The following is a 13,468-nucleotide window of genomic DNA, read 5'->3' on the forward strand; positions in this document are numbered from 1 at the left end:
AAAACAAACTATCACAGAAGTAGAAAAGTGACCATGAGAGTTCTTTTAAAATGCTAAAAATCTGTAGTTGGCTTGCAGCCAGCTACAGTCAAACAGGAAATTCAGTATACAGATCTGAAATGTAAGTTCAAAAAGTAGCATTCTCCCAACCCACCCCCACTCACACAGTCAATACTGTCCCAACCAAAAGTCTTCCTAGTCAATTCGTTATCTGTTTCCTTCCCCAACGGAAAAGCCCCCCCATCCAGGCTTGTTTTGCTACAGATGGGAAACAACTAGAGATAAACAGCAGCTCTATGGGAAAATAAAGTACTTCAAGTAATCTCATCAGGATTTTTAGTAAAGATGTGGCCTCTGTGCAGACTTTAGACAATACACAATAAAACGATCTGAAATTGATTGATGTACATAATGAAATTAATTCAGGGAAATTCAGCCATGCATCTAAAAGTCTTGTCATTGCTACAAAACAGGAACAAAACTAAACCAGATGAAAATGTTTAATATTTTCATAACTAAATTTAAAGAAACATTTCCCATCTGCAGCACTCCCCAAACTGTATAGTAAATTAAGAGATCAAGAAGACTGATGGCAAGTAGAGCAATTTTCTGGTTATTTTTAGTAGAGTTACCTACGGGAAATAGTCCGGGAAGCCAACTGTATCCCTCCAGGTATTTTACTGGAATACTGAAACTAAATTCAGACATTGTTGCTCAATGTTACAAATACCTATCTAAAAAGTGAAAAGTCACCACAGTCAGTTTTAGTCGTGGAGACAGAAGCTACTCTTAATACAAGGTTAATTTTTATAGGTGTACTTCTAACTGTTCCAAATACAGAGCCAAATTCTGCATTGGTGTATTTACATTAACAACTGAGTTATACCCATATTACACAACCATTAGTAGGAGTAGAATTCCAGCACCATTTTTCCTACGCTAAATTCTCACAAAAGCGATACACTAATTGAATATTTAACAATATTCAAAGGCAACAAATTAAAATGTTGTCAAAGATTTCCTAATGCTAATAACACTCACAGTGAAGGCAGTAAGCAAAACAGGAGATACCAGTATCATGAAAATACTCTGCTTTAGCTATGTTAGTAAAAATAAAACATTAGTTAAACTTCAGTTTCATTCTCTTTCCTTACAGAAACTCAGTATTATTGCATCAGTACGCTAGGGTTTGCAACCAAATGGTACACACGTAATTATTCTTAAGGTTTCATCCAAACTAGGCAGACACCACTCCTCAGATACATCCATATAACAAAGGAATTAAAAAAAAAATGTAAAAATCTACTTTCCCTAAGAAAGAGGAACCACTGAAGGAGAAGGGCCAGGCTGGCACAAATAAGCGCACTGAGTGTGTTGCCCAGTCATTTAGAGAACAGACTTGCTGCTAAATGTTCCGTCTCAATTCTTGGCTGGTGTACAACAAGACCACTCTAAGGGCAAGGAAAACATAAGTAGCACATTGGAACACTTTGCTTCAAGAAGTCTAATTTTGATTAAGTTATTACAGACAATATCTCTCCAAACAAACTTTGGGGGTTTTCACACAGCGTCTTTACAAAAGCAGCATTCATCAAAATTTAAGTATCATCCTATGCAAACTCAGTCTTTTTGGATCAGTACGATTTCTTCACCCTTTGCTCTTGAGCTCCTACGTTTATAAATCCAGTATCAGGTCATGCTAATATGAAATAAGAATGCTGGAAAATAATGTTCACAGCGAATTTTTAGTCCGGAGCTCACTTACAGTGGCAGAACTGTAAAACTAATTATGGAAACTCTCTATAGTAACATGCTTCCAACTCTCCCACCTCTGTCATGTTTTTCTCTCTTCTTAAATGTCAGTTCCTGTCTAGCCTGCAGCAAAGTATTCTAAACAGATCCTACATTTTTCACTCAAGAGCTCCAGTGACTCAATCCTGCTATCTGCCAAGTCGGGGAGCTCTCAAACCCATTATCGCCCAGTTCCCCCCGCTCAGACACTGGCACAGAACTGCAAAAGGAGAGAAAGCCTCTTGCATGACTAGCCGCTCATCTGATCAGGGTTCAGGCAAAGGGAAATAGTCTTGCTAGCAGAAATAGTTTTATTTTGGGACCTGTAAGGCAGCCTTAGTGCTTTTTCCTGGTGGACAGTTGCTCCACCGGACGGAAGGGAGCCCATGAAGGTGGCCAGTCTAGCATGGAGATGTGTAGCCATTTAGGACAGTAACTGGCCATAAGTGATACATAAACAAGAAAGAAAAAGCTAAGTAATTTAATTAAATAAGCTGGGTATTTGGAAAAAAGTTGAAATATTGAAAATACTCCTACAGCATTTATTTACTTCTGCTGTGCCATAAAGGACATATGTATAGACCACTGCTGCTTGTCTTGGCTAAATGAGAAAAGAATGGGGCAAAACTCATGCCCAAGAGAGTACAGCTCTCACACGCACCAGGAACTCTTAAGGTTTTTCCCGGCAGGTTTGCACAAGCAGACCTGACTTTCAGTAAGGAAACTAGAAGTGCTAATCATCCATTGCTTCTCTAAGCTAGGGATAATGGTAGAGTAAATACCTGTAAACCTGCAGTTGGAAAGCACCAGGCACAATTCTGTAAGTGGAAATTAAGCTGCAAGACACGACATAGCATCAGGGTTACTCTGTGTAACTGGCGTTCCTGAACCTAGTGCTCTCTGCCAAGAGAGCCTCAAACAAATAATGCAAGACAGTGCAAGGTGGGCTGTTGTTAATATTTATAACTGTCCCTTAGAGGTACCTGTAAGTGGTCACTGGTACAAACAGCTTAGGTTCAAAGTTCTTCCTGCTTAAGGTCTTATGATTTGCTCCACACTTTTTTTAAATTTATTTAATGCTTTTTGGATTCCCTGTGAAAGTATATGTGAACTGGAAAAGAGTTCTGAAAGGAAAATTGAAAAGGAAAACTGACCACACAAAGTTCTGTCATGTGCCAGACTCATCAGTAAGATGGGTCTCTTGATTTGTACCTCAATAGCCTCCTTCCTGCGAATTTGACACCAGAAGGAAAAGAAACACGTCCATAACTTTTGGCTGCAGGAGGTGCAAGCAATCTCCCTTTCTCTCTATTTCCTACCTTTATGAGAAAATTGGTATCTATCATCCTTTGAAAAGTGGACTGCAACCTTTGGAAGAGCAAAGCACTATCAGTGTTTATCTGTATTATAAGACCTAAAGACCTCAAACGTAGATGTAGAGATACACATTCTCTATAAGCACATTACAACCAGCACGCTCTGCTCCCAAAGCCCTGAAATACAAAACAAAACACAGGAGAAAAGAAGTTTTATCATCTTGGTTCCACAGATGGGGAACCGAGCCATCTCAGAAGAGAGTTTAAAAAAACTGATGTATTCCACAATACAGGATCTGGTCTCCCTCCCTCTTCTCTACCATGTGCCTCAGGACAAACTGAACTCGGAGAATGACACTGGAAATGAGGGAAAACGATTTTGTTTCCCAGCTCTGCTGCAATCTTCTTGTATGCTATTACTGCTAACAATAAAGAAATAGATTAAAGTCATACAAGACCCAGATAACACCGAACAGCAAAGTCATGAGAATTCAAAAGCAATTCAAGGAAACATCACAGAAAAGGAAGGGCACAATTAACTGTGGCTGTGGGGACAAAAGTAGTGTGCTGTGAATGCTGAAAAGACATGTGCAAACTTCAGTGAGATTTTGAATGCACAAGGAGAGAACATTCCCACTTTCACGTGGTGATGAGCTAAGCATATGAATATACAGAAAAATTAACTCCTTCAAAGACAGATGATTTGCCTTCAACAGTCCATCCAAGGATATAGATAACATCTGCCTGGCTTCAAGAGACCAGGATTTTAAAAAGCATGCATAATCTGATGTAAGGTGTGTCATCCAACAGTGATTACTGAAAAAAATGAAGATTCAAGCTTAATTTGTCAAAAGCACAACTTCACAATTTTTCTACCTCAGCCATAACTCACTATTTTTTTGAACAGGAGTCGAGAAGCAACTTTCAAACCTGTATACTTTGAAATAATGCTAGATGACCACCTATGTATTGGGATCCCATCTCCAACTTGGCTAACATTAAAATGGCCTCCTAAGTAAGCCTGCAGACTCAATTTGGGAGTGCTAGCAAACAATTATTGTACACATCAGTGATTCCTGCAACTCAGTTAAGTCAATGTGCTCCATGTGGCCACATTTTTCCCAGATGAAAGTTGTTCATTTATAACTAAGCTGAACCATTAAATAACTACTAGACTTACTGACAAAATCAAGGAGTTACTAATTGCTGTCCTTACAACTGAGTCGGCAGCCTAAAACCCATCCAGAGTATGTTAGACTTTTTTCACAGCAAAGGCTACTGCAGAGTGGCGAAAGAGCAGGAAAGAGCTACTCCTCGTGTAAGAACCTATTTCCTCCTCATATATCCTTAGGAAGAGACGCCTCACTTCAAACCCTCTCTGGTACATGCCATCTGTGGGACAGTGCTACTTCAGGAGGAGAAGGTGTAGCAAGCAACTGAGTTACAAACCACCTTCTGGGTAGACACAAGAGGTGTCTATCTTGTGAGATAGATATCGTTGATATCTATCAACGGATTCTGCCCCTTGTTCTAATATGGACCTCCTGCATGACTAGAAAAGTCACCTCACCTCATCTCTGAAATAACATTACTATTTATCAGCGGTGTCTACCAAAAAAAACCCGTGGAAAATATTTTTTTCAGGTTTTTTGCAAATCACATTGTGACATCTGGATGGAAATGCTAGACAAGTGCAGTGTTATTACTCTAATATTACCTACCTTTTAGGGAACTTACTACTGTGCTTAAAATTAGGAAGGGAATGGAAACCTTGCCTTTGGTAGCTTCTGCAGGCATGATACTACTCCTGCCTCATAACACTTTTTTCCAGCATAGAAAAAGTAGGACCCTAATGTCCCATTTATTTCACCTTCCCTTTTTTTTTCAGCTTCTGTGTATTTTTTTTATTATTCCTGTAAGATATTTAGCTATTCATCATCTTTGCAGTTTACAATAGCGGCCTGCCTTAAATAAACATTTTAAAATTTAAGAATAAGTGTACCATATTCTGAATAACAGATTTTCATTATTATTATCATTAACACAGTTTTCTGTGTTGGCAACGGGAGTAAGAAAGAGGACATCTGTGTAAGTGAGACAAGAGGATGGGGAAAAAAACACAACGTGAAATACAGCTAAGTGGTAGTAAGAAATTTAAATCAGAGTGAACGGATTTAAACCTAACATTGAGACTCCACTTCAGGCACCCAGTCTTTGCATATATCATGATGCCCAAATATGCCTTCAAGAACACATACAGAACATCAGAATTGGGATGGAAAGGCTTTACAGACTCATGAATGTTGGCCTATGGCATCTTGCCACGACAGAAATTCAAGAGAATAACTCATTAAAAATAATTCTCACATTCTCCTTGCAGGTTTTGTTCTGGTTATTGGATTGGTGACTTTCTACCGCATCGGACCGTACACCAACCTCTCTTGGTCTTGCTATCTGAACATTGGAGCCTGTCTTTTGGCCACGCTGGCAGCTGCCATTCTCATATGGAACATCCTTCACAGGCGTGAGGACTGCATGGCGCCCCGGGTCATTGTCATTAGCCGTACCCTGACTGCTCGGTTTCGCCGTGGCCTGGAAAACGACTACGTTGAGTCACCGTGCTGAAAGAGTGGACTTGAAAGGGGAAAGATCTCCAAGGAGATCTGCATTGGAGTTGTTTTCTATAAATATATGCTATAATTTAAAACTAAGGGTTGAAAGACATCACAAAGCTCACTCTTGTGGGCAGAGGCCCTCAATTATTATTTGGATGGGCTCCATCTATATACATATGTATAAAACACATAATTTTATATATATTATATTATATTGCCCTCTCCCTCTGCTGTACAGCACAGAATGTTGGATTGTCAGAATCCTGACAGAGCATCACAGCTATATGTCAGCAGGGTCAGCTGTAGCAGACACAGAGTGTATGCAATGAGAATATAGAAAAGAGGCCACAAAACACATTTTCTCTGTCTGCATAAAGTTATCCTGCTCCCTAATAATAATGTCAAAAGCTATAGGAGACCAGCGACAATAGCTTTGGAGTTACCAGGCAATCTGAGAAAGCAGAAAACTCACTATAGAGTAAGCGATGATTTTAACAGCTGTTCAGATTTCATGACTCTTTAGTCCTTCCATCCACCTCTCTCCAAGGAACTTCTCATTAGCTGCAACGTCTGCTCCCCAGCCACAGCATAGCCCAGACAGTAAAAAGCAAAAGCAACTCTAACTATTCTAATTGTAAAGTAAGGGAATGCAGAAGAATTAAGTTGCATTTTTTCAGACACTTCTTGTGTATCCTGAGACAAAGGTTTGGGTTTATCCTATATGCAAACAGACATGCCACTAAAAATGAAAAGGGTACGCAGCTAGAACAGGCGATACATGCTGCTGAAAAATCTACTTCAGTGTTACAGTGAAGGCAAATATCTACAGAAGAAGGTTACCTGGACTCCCTAATAATCACAGATACTATTGACTTACATTATTGGAAACGATTCATAAGAACAGATACTTCAGCCCAAATTAATTTCTTTTCTTCCCAGCTTGCTTTAACATTTGCTGTGACATTTTCAGATTAGAGTGCTATGTCAGGGCACCCAGCTCTGCCCAGCAATACTCAGAGGCACATAACACAGTGAATATTGGAGAATATAACTGCCACTCAAGCACCCAAATTGGAGAATAAGACACATATACAGGACTTAAGCAGGAGATTTAAAAAAGACCTGCCTGGTAACTTAATATGGTAGTGAAATGAAAATAATTAGTACCTTTGGAATTAGGCATAATGTTTATAAGCCTGACGCTGAGAAGCACAGGGGCTCACAAAACTCATGTGCACATAACTTTCAGGAATTAAAACAACAGGTCAAAAACTATTATGCAGAAATACTTAGGATACAGGAACTAGAGGCAATGACAGATGTTTAAAAACTCTAAGGATGCTACTCTGAGCACAGTTACTGATAGGTTTGAAGGACCATGAGCTGTGAATGTTACAAATTCTTTAGGACTGCTGTGTTGCTCCCAGCTGAGTACACTGCTTTTCTTCTTCATCATTATTTCCACCATACTTTTCCACACTTTGTTAAAATGTGATCATCAAGCTGGCTCTTGAGTTCTGTTCTGCACTCAGTTCTGATGTAATAAGAAACTCAAGCCCAACTGCTGCTCTGCACCATGTTCAAAGTGAGCAACACTCTGCAGAGACTGATGCTCTAGAACAACCGCATTGTTCTAGACTATCAGGGTAGAATATCGTAAAGCTGACAAAGAGTTTCTTCTAGCAGTAGGTTTGTAAAAACCAACTAAGATTTGTATTCATTTGCCTGCATTACTTTCTGGAAAATATTTTCTAGAAATAATATGCTATGATTAATTGCAGGGTTTTTTAAAAATAAAATATTGGAATATTTAAAAGACATTATATTATTTCTTCTAATATTGCAATATCCATATTATAATAATGTACATTTAAATTTAAAAATCAGCTATGTGGTCGGTAAATTTGTAATACGCGGTATTACTGTGATTATTTTAGATGTATAAATAAAGTTGTGAATGTTCATTTTCTTCTAGTGATAACATGAGATTTTTGCCATTCAGATACAGAATAAGGTCGCTTATTATCAACCATTTTTTCCCATTTAGTCAAAAAGAATCCCCAGAGCTCGCAACGTCTTGTAGACAAAGAATAAGCAGAGAATACATTAAAATGTCTGTAAGATAAAGATACTTCATCTGGTTAAAAATGAAAGGGAGAATGAAATCAGAGAGGAAAAATGTAAGGAGAATTTAGGAGGACCAAAACTTCATACAAACTTTTAACAAAAATAAACCGTACCCATAAAGAAATACATACAAATACTTATGATACCTTTTTATCAGCTTGATGGATTTGAAGGCCTCATCCATGTCCCCAGCAGTCAGATAGAAGCTGAAGTTCAGCATGGCATCCCGGGTAGTCTTATCACAGTCTCCTAACCCAATGAAATCTCTCATGGGTCTTCTCGCAACCATCTGAGAGACCTTTATTGAGCCAGACTCTGCTTGTCCTTTCTCAGCTTCTCCCAGCTAAAATGAGAATGTTATCATTTAGGTATCAAGTAGGTTGAAACTTACTCCTTTGTACGTGTAATTAATTACATTATTTCCACTACAGTCCAAGTTTTCTACTTCTGCAGGACCATGATCAATAGTGACAATAGTTGCAATGTTTCAGAACTTCCTAGAAAATGCCCCAAAATATGGAATGTCATAGAAGAGATTAGCATATCATAACAAACAATGACAGTACGTCAGGGATAGTTTGGAGATTGGTAAAATACCACAGGAGAGGCAGCCTCCTATTATTATAGTCATAATTGTTGTTATTTTATATATTATTAATATTATACTTATGACTATAATAGCAACTATTATTTTAAGTCCCCAGATTTCTGGCGATTTCACATAAACATTTCTCTAAGGTTAGTCTCTTCTCAAAAATGAGTCTGCTGTTCTGAAAGTTAACTATGTAGACCCAATTCTTTTATTCTTGCCTTCATGTGAAGCTTATGAGTACTAAAGCTGAGATTCAAACCCTTCCCCATACAATTGGCAGTTCTGGAGCCTCTGGAGCTTCAGTGGTACTTTCACCAGTCATTGAAAGGCAGGTCAAAGCAATTTAACCATTATTCAGAAAAATAATAAAGTCAATCATCAATATCAAATGATCTGTCTAGAGTGTTACAAGGAAACTTTCACACGTCAAACACAATGGAAGATCATCTGAGTCATGAAGGACACCAAATTTCACATACACTCTACCCCAATTGTATAGTTAGATGAGATAACTCAATATTAAGGTTTACAGAAGCCAATAAAAAAAATAGTTTTATATTATTATACAATGAAAGTATTAGATACAGTAAAAGACAGAAATCAAAAGTGCAAATGCGTTTGACTACCATTTGGGGAATTTCTGGAACCAGGACAGAAGAGACATTATAATGAATAAGGAGAAACCCTGGAATGAAACTTGCTCAAAACAGACTTGTTGCATCAACTCGATTTGCTATATTTAAAGCAGACTCTGTTCATGTACTAAATCATGTTTCCAAAATGAATTATTATATAGCAAGTAATTTAGTCACTAAGATACAGTAATCTACTGAGGGAAGAAAATGGAAACAGAAGAGAGAAAAGCAGAGAATGAAGGAAGAGGAGCAAAATAATGCAGATACTTACAGGTTTATAGACACATCCCCTCCGAAAAAACAACTAATAGCAGCAATAATCCATACAGAGTTAAAAAAAAAAAAAAAAGAAAAAAAAAAAAAAAGAGACGTAATATTGAAGTAAAATAGCATGAGACATGATGGGGGAAGTGTTAAAAGAAAGATTAGCGAATGCAGCAGATCACCTTTGACCTTTCAAATTAAGAGAAAAAGGAAAGTAAAATAGAGTGCAACTCTAAAAGCTAGATCTGCACAGGAAGAGTGATCACATTGGTCTGTCTTATTCAGAAGATTTAGAGGATTAGAAGTCTCATTAATATTAAGTTCCTGCAGATTTTACAAAAACGAATGCCTTGGTAGAATAAACAGACTCTGTTAAGCTCCCCCTACAAGAAGGGAGCAGTGCAAATCATCATCTTAACAGGCAGTAAGAAACTCAGGTCAGAGCTTAACCAGAAAACCAATCTGTAGGTAACAGGCTTCATTTCTTCCCGTATGCATGGAATTATGCATGGTATTATTTACCTAAGATGCAAACAATTTTGGATTCATATTCAAGTTTAAGAAGTTAAAGCATGCATTCCTGGTATTCGTAGCACATAGGCATTTGGTGATAGTGCAAGATGAGTATTCTTGCTCTCTTTGGTATTCTGTGGGGATTAAGCTCCATTCCAACATGGAAATGGGTTGCTTCCGCTGAAGCTGGTAGGAAGTGTCCCCTCTTATGGCCTTACGTAAAGTTGACACACACACACTCCTTACTTGCAATAGGCATGGTGACTACATAAAGCAGAAAGAGAATTTTTTTCACATCCCTTTTTTAGTGGCATTCCCTGGTAATTACTGCGTCTCCTATTCTTGTCGTGACATGCAGTTTGCAATACCCATGAAAAGCCAATTCAGTACAATTTCCACAATACTGCCAAGTACACCCGCATTAGATTTATCTTTATGTCATTTCTACATGTGATGGAGCAACTGTCACTGGAGTTGCTCTACTCACCCCAGACTCAATTTGGTTAAATTTGATCCCTATGCAGTGAAAAGTCTGAACTTAACGGGAAGGGAAGGAATTGTGAAAGACTTCCTCACCTTTTTTGCAAAGTAATAGTGTGGCACCTCTATGCCCAGAAGAACCTGGTAGGATGAAGGCAATGGAAAACTGTCCTGAAGCAAGAGGCCATGCTCTTCAGTACTGAAGAATGATATAATCCAAACATCCATCTGGAAAAGGAAGCAAAGCATTGTTTTGTTTTTATGTTGCAATATCCTTCTTTCATTTTGTTTTTATTTTCCATATTCACTTGGCAGAACCTTCTCTTGAAAATAATATGACGTATACATTCACATGCACACACCTGCTGGAGAGGGCAGAGCTGCACGCTTCCTCCCTACAGTAAGTAGTACGCTTCCTCCCGATAGTAAGTAGCCAACGACTCATTGTACATTACAGACTGTGTTCCTACTGCAAAGGGACCTCCACCTCTGCCTTTCAGGAACCAACTTCACCAACCATAAAGAGGGAAGTCCCTGGCCACAGACTGCTACTCTACAAGTCTCTCTGACAGATCTGACTCAGGTCAAAGAAATACTCCCAACTGTTTTCAATTTTTTTTTTTTAAATACTATATTATTTCTATTATAATTTCAGCAGCTCACTGACTGTTTTGAGTTCCCAGGGAATATACCAGCCATTTAAACACAGTTTCTGTAACAGCTTAAATATTGACCTGACTCAAGTCGAAATGAAGCATTTATTTCCAACTAAAGTTAATCAGACTTCTCATTTCTTAAAGGATAAGCACACAGTTAAAAGTTCTGTTGAATAAGGGCCAAAAAGCAAGTTGCACTCCTTTTATATCTTTTTATTTTTCAACTTTATGTAGAAGCCAAACATTTTTACTTGTTTACATTAGGAATATTAGGTTGAAGTGTTCTTCTCTTTACTAGAAGACCCTAGCAAGGTCCTTTGAGACATCCCTATTCCATTCCTCCTTTCTACCTTGATCTTGCCATGATTTTTCTAAAGTCATTTCAACCAACAAAAGAAACAAAGAGCTTTCTATCTCTAATTGGAAGAGGTTTAACTAAAATCATGCATGAATCAGAAAACTTCAAATCAACATGGACATTTCAAATCAATAGAATATTTATGAAGGACAAGCAGTTCTGTACAGACAAAATGGTAAGGACCGCTACAAGCACATTAGCAGGGGAAGTGGGGAAGAATTATTGGTCTGGTGAAAGAAGTCTTTGATTAGATCATTTCTGATCAATAAAAATGAATTTTTTTTCTAATGTAAAAAAGACCGTAAAAGACAATTTGGGAGGTACCATAAAGATGTACAATGTCTGTCCAGCAAAGCAGAAGATGGTAAGAACTGGGTGGGAAGAGTGTACTTCACTGTTCACCTTAACGATAGGGTCCCTGTTATTCTATCAAATTAATTCTTGCTGCTAAAAGTGGACTCAAGATATAAAATCTGCATTATTTTTTTTAAAATGAGAATAAGTATCAAACCTTTAGATTATCAATTCACCCATTAATGTCACCTGAAAAACTGTAGTCTAGATACAAGCTTGCATTATGATCATCCTCAAAATTCTAGCACAGGTAAAGAAATCACCTCTTTTTCTTCGTCACTGTATTCAAGCTAGGGCTAAAACAGAAAGCTAATGTACAGTAACTGCCTGAAGCCACAGACACCAAACAGATAGTTTCACTACTCATTTTTGTACAAGATAACGTATACTACCTACTCCCACATCCTTAATGAAGGACCAATGATTTATTACTGGGACAGGGAGAACTCCATGTAAAGCAAGGTAAAACAAACAAACAAAAAGACCATACTCTGCTCTCAGTCTGATTTTTCTTCTGGTCTGGAGATTGTAGGCCTGTTTCAAGAATTGCTTCACATACAAAAAGTCTTGGTTCACTCTGGTCCCAGAAATGGCAAGCAGGGATGTGATTGTGCAACTCTGGATACTCCACAACAGACCTACCAAAAGACAAGAAAAAGAATGTAGAACGGGAGACAAAATAATTCCAGCCCATTCAGTGCATAAATGTAAATAAAGGACTAACCAAGGGATAATTTTCAGATGATGATCAGTTATCACCACCAGTACCTCTGCATTGTAACATTAACCATATACATCTTCCTACCTCCTAACACTTCGTACGTGGCAATGCCAGTTTTAGTTTGTTCTGTATACAGTAACCATGACTGTAGGACATAAAGCATTTCAGTATAAAAAAAAGCTGGTACTGCCACAAATACAAACAGGCACCCAAAATCTGCCTCCACTGAGATTACACGTCCTACAGAAATACTTGAACATCCTTCAAATGATCTACCTTAGCGACTGCTACCAGTATAGGTACTGTCACATGGGGACTACCTCAGCTCCATCTTCTCGTGGGTTTTACAACCTGCCCCAAGGTGCTTATTGCCAGCACTGCTAGAAATGCCCAGCCAGGCTGAAGATAGCTTGAGGTACTGAAGTGCATTTAGATAAGCAGTAAAGAGAGAGTTTCTAGTACATATGCCTCACGTTCAAATCCAGCTAAGCAGCGGTCATAAGAGATCACAACTAGACAATTGTGGTTAAACTGACGGGGAAAAAAAATAAGAAATTAGTTTATATTCTCAGGCAACAGATCTCTCTCTACTGAGAGTTCAGCAAAGAGACCTAGGCATGGAGTGTGATCGAGGCTTTGAACTGCCGAACTTCTCAGTGCTGAGGGAAACCAGAGCTGCAGCTGAAGCTGACCTGCAGCTGGGGGACTTCAGTCTCCAGATACCCCGCAGTTCATTCCCTTTCCTCAGTACTGTGCTTGAACTTCATACTGGGCGTGAAGAATTCCGAGGCACATTAAGCACAAGGACAACCCCTGCAGCCTTAGGAAAGCCACTCTCTGGCAGCAGTTTAAATAAGAAACATTTTACCGCTCCTTCGGGCATTTAAATACTGCTTCAGTGCCTGCCATGTTCAGACTCTAGACATACAGCATCAGACTATTTTAGCAATGGTTTAGGATTCTTCTGGAAAAATACAGAATATAAATAGGTGTCAAATTTTTAAAAAGAGAGAAACCAAAGACATCATTAAAAGATTTTTCTCATT

General features: G+C 38.4%; 2 protein-coding genes across 2 annotated transcripts in view; one reads left to right on the plus strand and one right to left on the minus strand.

The window, feature by feature from the left end:
• TMEM204 (transmembrane protein 204) overlaps positions 1-7,686 on the plus strand; it is a 30,955-nt gene extending 23,269 nt beyond the window's left edge. Inside the window, exon 3 of the mRNA XM_050905680.1 lies at positions 5,488-7,686. Within this exon, the coding sequence (XP_050761637.1) occupies positions 5,488-5,732 (245 nt within the window). The 3' untranslated portion in view covers positions 5,733-7,686. The remainder of the gene's footprint in view (positions 1-5,487) is intronic.
• IFT140 (intraflagellar transport 140) overlaps positions 1-13,468 on the minus strand; it is an 83,640-nt gene that overhangs the window by 42,416 nt on the left and 27,756 nt on the right. The window contains 3 exon segments of the mRNA XM_050905679.1: positions 7,996-8,192; positions 10,430-10,561; positions 12,192-12,339. Of these exon segments, the coding sequence (XP_050761636.1) occupies positions 7,996-8,192; positions 10,430-10,561; positions 12,192-12,339 (477 nt within the window).

Source organism: Gymnogyps californianus, chromosome 15 (assembly GCF_018139145.2).
Source record: "Gymnogyps californianus isolate 813 chromosome 15, ASM1813914v2, whole genome shotgun sequence".
In the NCBI taxonomy this organism is placed as follows: domain Eukaryota; kingdom Metazoa; phylum Chordata; class Aves; order Accipitriformes; family Cathartidae; genus Gymnogyps; species Gymnogyps californianus.